We start from the raw sequence: 7,292 nt of genomic DNA, 5'->3' as shown, positions 1-7,292 counted from the left end.
TCCCTCCATTTCTGCTAACGTTAGTGAAGCAACCACTGCCTAACTCGCTAACCACGAAAAAAACTATTTTAAAAAGAATAATAAATAAATAAACAAACAAACAAACACGCTGCTTGGTTAGCCAGCTAACTAACTGCTGGTGAACACAGTGCTGCCCGCTGACTCCAGATAAACACAGTGTGGGTCACTGGCGGGGTGAGGAGCTACCAACGCCATTATAGCTAGTTTGGACGAAAAAGCCATTTGACCGCAAAAAAAAAAAAAAACAGTCTTGCTAGTTGCCTGCTGAATTGAAATGTTGTGTGTATCCTATTTGCAATTTGTCTGGTGTTTACAGCCTCCCAGTTTATTGAGGAGTTGTAATTTTAGTAGGTTTAGCTAGTTTCAGTAGTTTGATGCAGGTCTACTTCCAGCCGTTAGCCAACAAACTAACACACACACACACACACACACACACACACACACACAGTGTGTGCAGAAAAACACTCCTGTTTATAATCTGCACAATCAAAATCTGTTCCCCTTTCACCAGCCTGCACAACCCCTGCACTTTCTTAAGAGAGGAGATCACTGTCACCGTCTCAAACGACTCCCCGCTGCCTACATAGTGCACCACTTTAACAATAACACAGTCATTAAGTTGTGCCAGTGTTAAATAGAGTTGTTTACCCTATTGTTAATTATAAACTCATTTAGTTAATACATATAACGCACTGAATGTGCTGAATATGCTGTTATTTCCTCATCTAGAAAGTGCACTGCACAGGGAAGAGGGAGCGGTTTGAGACGAAGCCTCAGAGAAGGCTAAAGGCCGGTAATGTCACTTTCTGGAAAAGAAAAATGCAGCTCTAGTTAAAATATTCAACTTTAGGAGTGTTTATGCACACAGATCAGATGACCGTTAACCGAGTTTGAGCTTTTGGACTGTTTTGAACTCGCTGTGAACAGCTTCAAACTCAGAAACGACTCAAAACACTGAAACTGATCAGTGACTGCGCTCTTATCTGGGCAATCCTTGCTTCAGGTGTTATGCACATGCTCCATACTTCTTCTTCGTTGCGCCAACGTCCTTAGTCACGTGGTGTAGTAAAATAAAATATTTAGTGACGTGTACTCAATTCTATAGTCATCTGACATTCCTCAAATTTATAATATAGTATAGTAAAATAAACACACACAAAAGTTTGTGCTGCACATATTCTTTTAAAAGTAAAGTCTTTCCATTTTAATGAGCAACACTTGCATTTACATTTATGGCATTTAGCTGACGCTCTTATCCAGAGCGACTTACAAGGTGACTTGTATTACACAGGTGGGCCAATGTAGTGTTAGGAGTTTTGCCCAGGGACCCTTATTGGTGTAGCGCAGCATACGATCACCCAGACTGGGAATCGAACCCTGGTCTCCCACATGGTGTAATAGCTCACTGGCAGCTAGTGGTTTTTGTCTGTTGCGCCACACCAACCACCAACACTTGCTGCAGATCTATCAGGATATCTCAGGATGTCTGTGGAATTATTGTCTTTATGAAAACTAGTTCAGCAAACCAATAATCGAGTTTCATGCTTTGATCTCCCATAAATCCTCTCAAATAAGAAAGAGCCATTACTGCTTCTAGTCGGACTGCTGTGGGTCTGATCTTCTCAGCATTAGTCGGATCAGAGCTTGTATTTTTATCTAAAATATCTTAAACAACATAAACATGAGAAATAAAAGGCACAAACTCTGACAGAAATGTAGAAAGAGGCTAAAGTCGAGGGTTTTATTGGAATAAACTGCAGCAGGAGAGTGCAGGTTTCTCAGCAGCTCAGATCTAGCCTGGTCTGGTCTGATCCTCTCAGTCAGGGGTGGGCTGGAAGGGGTTACATGTACAGGCTTGGTAAATAATACTATATAGATTACGATGTAAAAAAAAATAAATAAACACTAGGACGGCGTAAATTACACGTTTTTCTAGGTCTTCCTTTTAGACTAGATTTGGACTTAATCTGGGTCTGGGAAACTGATCCAATATGCAAACGGATTAAATGATATAAAAAATATATATATTTATAATATAAATGTATAATATATTTCGTGGCTTTAGAAATATCACAATAATAATAATAATATTAATAATAAAAAGCCATACTGAATTAATAAAATCTCTCAATATATACACTTGAAAAAAGTTTACTCAGACAATAAGCAAGTAGTTTTAATTACTACAATTAAATTACTACAATTATTAATTCAATTATAATTCAATTCAAATCAATATTTTAAAATTTCTTCTACAACAACTTAAGAAATTGAATAAAATTGGACGCCATTAACAAAAGCGCGCGAAGGTAGAGCGTCCTCATGGGAAATCTAAAGCCAGCCTGCAAGCAAGCTCTTGTAAGTTGCTAGTCAGATAGTAAAAGTTATTGTTATTAAGTTAATATTGAATTCCTTTAGTTTTAAAGACTGGGTCAGTTCTGAGAGCAGCAAGACTAAACTTAAACCTGGACTAATGCTTTAAAAGGTTTAAAGATTCCACTCAGTGTTTCACTAAGATAGAGTTCAGATCTAGGTTTTACTTTGAGTATGAAAAAGAAACATCCAGAACACATCAGTAATGCAGAGCAAGTTTTATTATTCACACTGAAAGACCAACACTGCACATCTATCCAGACTCCTCCAGGCTCCTTCCTCCCGATCGCTCCTCCCCTCCAGGCTCCTTCCTCCCGGTCGCACTCCCCCTCCAGGCTCGCTCCTCCCGATCGCTCTTCCCCTCCAGGCTCCTCCAGGCTCCTTCCTACCGATCACTCTTCCCATCCAGGCTCCTTCCTCCCGTTCGCTCTCCCCCTCCAGGCTCCTTCCTCCCGTTCGCTCTCCCCCTCCAGGCTCCTTCCTCCCGGTCGCTCTTCCCCCCCCCCCCAAATTCCTTCAAGCCCACTCCTGATCTGTTCCTGAAACTGAAGAATTATTCGGAAGCAATTCAAATATTCCAGAGATAAATTCTTACCTTAAAGTTGAACCTTGGTTTGGATAATTTGAAGGGCAAGCCAGAGTCTCGTCTGCTGGTTTCCAGCATCACTGTGGGCTGAGTGAGGACAGGTTATTCCTCCACCACCTGCCCAGGGAGCGTCAGTACGTCTGCAGTCACATCCTCCTGTCTCTGCTCAGACGACGAAGAAGCAGGAGCTTCTGTAGAGACAGCAGAATAACAAGCATCCTGCCTAGAAGTAGGAGAGGAGACGTGCACCACAGAGTTCCTCCTGAAACACTTCCTCACCCTCTCCCGAAGTGAACGAGAGGCTCTGAGAATCGGTGCAACAACATGGACTACAGCTACAGCAGCCGTGCTCCTCCCCTACAACCTCTACGCTTGGGCAAGTTACACTTGCACCAGCTCCACTGCTGTCGTCATCCAGCTCAGGCCCACAGACTTGCATCTGAAGCCTTGAGACAAGAGTGCGTCTACCTCTCCTCTCCTAGAGGAAGAAGACTGAGACTCTTCCTCCATCAGCTGGAGTGGGTTGACGTCTCAATGAGAACCGCTTTCCCCATCCTGATCTTCAACAGCTACCACAACACACCTGCCTATAACACACAGGACAAGTCAGGCATGTGAGTAATTCAATGGTGCAACACTGGAGTAATACTGAAGATGAGTCTGATCATTTCTTTACTGGTAAATGTTTCCTAAAGCACTCTTCATGCACCTGCCTCTGAGTGTGTGTGTGTGTGTACACTATAGGTCTAGTGAGAGGTTCCCTCTCTAGGAGGCATCAACTGTACTGTATTGTTTATCAATGCAGTTGAAAGTGGTAATCTTGTAAAACTTCTACTTACCTTAAAGCTGAACTTCAGTTTGGATCATCTGAAGGAGGAGCCGAAGTCTCGGTCTCCTGGTTTCCTGCATCACTGTGGGCTGTGTGAGAGCAGCTTCTGGCTCAAAACCAGCCCATGGAGCGGGACTTTCTCTTCAGAATCAAACCCAGCCAGTGTGTTGTTAGCGGTAGCCGTGCTAGCAGTCTACAAAGGACGTACCCTTTTCTTCTTCAGGATCTGCTGGAGGAAGAAAAATAAAATAAAATCACACAGATTGACCAACTGAAACATTTCAGATATTTAAAACGGACATTAAAATCTGGGGCTGTCACCATCCCTCATACCTTAAACTTGGGGAATCTCGGCTTCCTGGCTCCCTGCCTCACAGTGGGCTCTGCCTCCACAGCTTCTTCCTCCACCACCTCCCCAGAGAGTGTCAGGACATCTGACACATCCTCCTGTCTCTGCTCAGAAGACGAAGAAGCAGGAGCGCATGTAGAGACAGGATGACGAGCATCCTGCTGAGAAGTAGGAGAGGAGACGTGCACCACAGAGTTCCTCCTGAAACACTTCCTCACCCTCTCCCGAAGTGAACGAGAGGCTCTGAGAATCGGTGCAACAACATGAGCCTTAACTGCAGCACAAAGTGCACTACAGCTACAGCAGCCGTGCTCCTCCCCCACAACCTCTACGTTTGGGCAAGTCACACTTGCACCAGCTCCACTGCTGTCGTCATCCAGCTCAGGCACCACAGACTCGCATTTGAAGCCTTGAGGCGAGGGTGCGTCTACCTCTCCGCTCAAAGTGGAAGAAGACGGAGACTCTTCCTCCAGGGGACAAGGTGGGGGAGTTTTTCCACTGGTGGAGGCGTGTGGTTCTCTGCTGGGACTGCCCTCTTCTTCAACCTAACGTGGAAAAGAGAAGATCATTATAGAACATCTATACAAAGCCCGCATTTACTGATGAAACCTGAACAGCGAGGTTTCAACTGAACTACTTTCTTCACAACGACTGAACTGTTTAAATGTTGAAATCTAACGGAAGTGTTGGAAGTCTTGAAGAATTGGGTGTGTTGTGAGGAGTGTTCTACGACTTACGTTCTTTTCCTTTTCTTTCTTAAAGCACCCCAAGGATCGAACCCACAACCCCAGACGTCTGCTGCTGTTGAACATAAATATAAATGAAAATCAGATTAAAATCAGAACTGGATTTCATCATAAATATATATATATACCTAGACTTTGATACATGAGTTTATGCACAATGGTTTACTTACCATTTTTGCCTCGGCTGCAGCCAAGGGTGCTGTGCCACCTCTGTCGCTGTAGGCCGGGTGGCAGGATCGAAGTGCAGCATGTAGGAGATGAGGTTACGACACTGCTTCTGCACTTTGATGCAACATGGATAAACCAAGGGTTTGCTCTGGGCTTGTAGGAGACGCCTGCAACCTAGATATTTAAAGGGCATGGACCCGGTGACCATGGCATACAGAATGACGCCTAGGCTCCAAACGTCACTCTTTTTGGGATCATAGGGCTTCCGCATGAGCACCTCAGGTGCAGCGTATCGACGAGTGCAACAATACGTCTCGCTTAGTTGAGGGAAGCCTCTTGAAAAGCGTCCAAAACCAAAGTCTGTCAGTTTAACTTGGTTCTCGGCAGTCAGCAGGACATTTTCACATTTGAGGTCTCGGTGGACAATGTCCTGCTGGTGCAGATAAACTACAGCGCTGAGGAGCTGGGAGAACCACTTTTTAGCCTGGGAGCTGCGGATGTAGCAGCTCTGCTGCAGCTTTTCTTGGAGATCCATGACGGCAGCCTCCATCACGATGTAAACTTGTTTGGAAGGCACATTAAAAATTTCATGCACCTGAATAATGTGAGGATGTCTTATTCTTCGGAGAATGGCGATCTCCCGGGGCAGAAATTTACGAACAAAGGAAGGTGTGGCCAGCCTGAGGTCCAATACTTTAATGGCCACCTGCTTTTCGAACCTCTTGGATTTGGCCAGCTTAACCGTGCCAAAACTCCCTTGACCAATGTTGGCCAAAACATTGAAGTCCAAAGATTCCAGGATTTCGTTGGTTGTCATTGTTGTCCTGTAGATGGAAAGTAGAGGTGAAAGTTATTAACACAGGTCATTTTGTCTTTATTTTTGTATTTAATCCTAACATCATGTCTAATACAGGTCATTGCAGTTCATTAAGCTCTGTTCATTAGCACAGATTAAACAACCCTGAAACAACCTAATCCTTTGTCTCTAATTGAGCTTAGAACAACTTGTGTAAAGTTAGAATTGACCAATAAACAGGTCCTTTAGTAAGTATTCTTTAGTGTCCAATGAGCTGTGCGCCCCTGAGACACCCCCCCCTCCCCCTTGCTATTCCAAACATGGCTAGTGCGCCCCCAGGAGGTTAATTCAGTTCTGCTGAAGAGAGCTGGGAGAGCTGCTGATACTGAAGGTAATCTACTGTTTAATTTAGCTCCACTTCAGCCCCTGATGAAGGTTTAGTGTGGAGAGAGAAAGCGAGTGCGTCGCTCCTTTTTAACCCAGCTGAAACTGTTTGGGGATAATTCAGTAAATGATGTAATTTGGGCAGTAAATATATATAATTCAGCCAGTAAGTAAATTAGTTAGTTTAGTAAATGTTAGTTTAATTCGGGAAGTAAATAGTATAATTCAGGCAGTAAATGGTGTAATTTGGGCAGTAAATAGTATAATTTGGGCAGTAAATGGTGTAATTTGGGCAGTAAATGGTAGAGTAATTTGGGCAGTAAATGGTGTAATTAGAGTAGTAAATGGTGTAATTCAGGCAGTAAATGGTGTAATTTGGGCAGTAAATAGTATAATTTGGGCAGCAAATGGTGTAATTTGGGCAGTAAATGGTAGAATAATTCGGGCAGTAAATGGTGTAATTCGGGCAGTAAATGGTGTAATTTGGGCAGTAAATGGTGTAATTAGAGTAGTAAATGGTTCTTACCTATCCTGTCTGAGATAAGCAGAAGATCTAGAACATGCCATGGTTCTAATGGCTGTGGCTCTAGATAAAACTGTCAATCAAATCCAATCACTGTCCACGTAAACATAGGGGACATCCTTCTCTCAAGCTGTTGAATCCTAACTGAGCCAATGAGGGGGAAACTGCCTTTATATAGAAGCCGCGGTGACGTCACAATCGGCAGCTGCTGAATTCTAACCGAGGCAGTGAGGGAGCACCGCGCCTTTTCAAAGGAGACGTCCTTGTTGACGTCATTTGGCGTGACGTCACAATCGCGATGTAGCCTGCAGTCACAGCCCTTTCTTCAAAATGTTCTTAGACAAAATAAAAGTCAGCAAACACAACTTTTATTATTGAATTGACTTAAAGAGCAAAGTTATCCCACATGAAAAACAGCAATGGGAACTGCCCTTTAGTTGCCTAGGCAACACAAAAACAAAATTGCAATGATAATAAGAGATGATTGGATGTCAAAAACTCATCAGATCTATCTAAT

The 7,292-nt window shown here is 43.6% G+C and overlaps 1 protein-coding gene across 1 annotated transcript; it reads right to left on the bottom strand.

Moving 5' to 3' along the window:
• Positions 1-5,259: 5,259 nt before the first annotated feature.
• Positions 5,260-5,889, bottom strand: LOC140565099 (testis-specific serine/threonine-protein kinase 6-like; the record flags this gene model as incomplete). Its single annotated transcript, XM_072690910.1, has 1 exon — positions 5,260-5,889. A coding segment is annotated over exon 1 (630 nt), but the record flags the coding sequence as incomplete, so codon positions are not given.
• Between the last annotated feature and the right edge of the window lie 1,403 nt (positions 5,890-7,292).

Source organism: Salminus brasiliensis, chromosome 11 (genome assembly GCF_030463535.1).
Source record: "Salminus brasiliensis chromosome 11, fSalBra1.hap2, whole genome shotgun sequence".
In the NCBI taxonomy this organism is placed as follows: domain Eukaryota; kingdom Metazoa; phylum Chordata; class Actinopteri; order Characiformes; family Bryconidae; genus Salminus; species Salminus brasiliensis.
The sequence above is the reverse complement of the archived record's forward strand: the minus strand, read 5'-3'. Positions and strand labels throughout refer to the sequence as shown.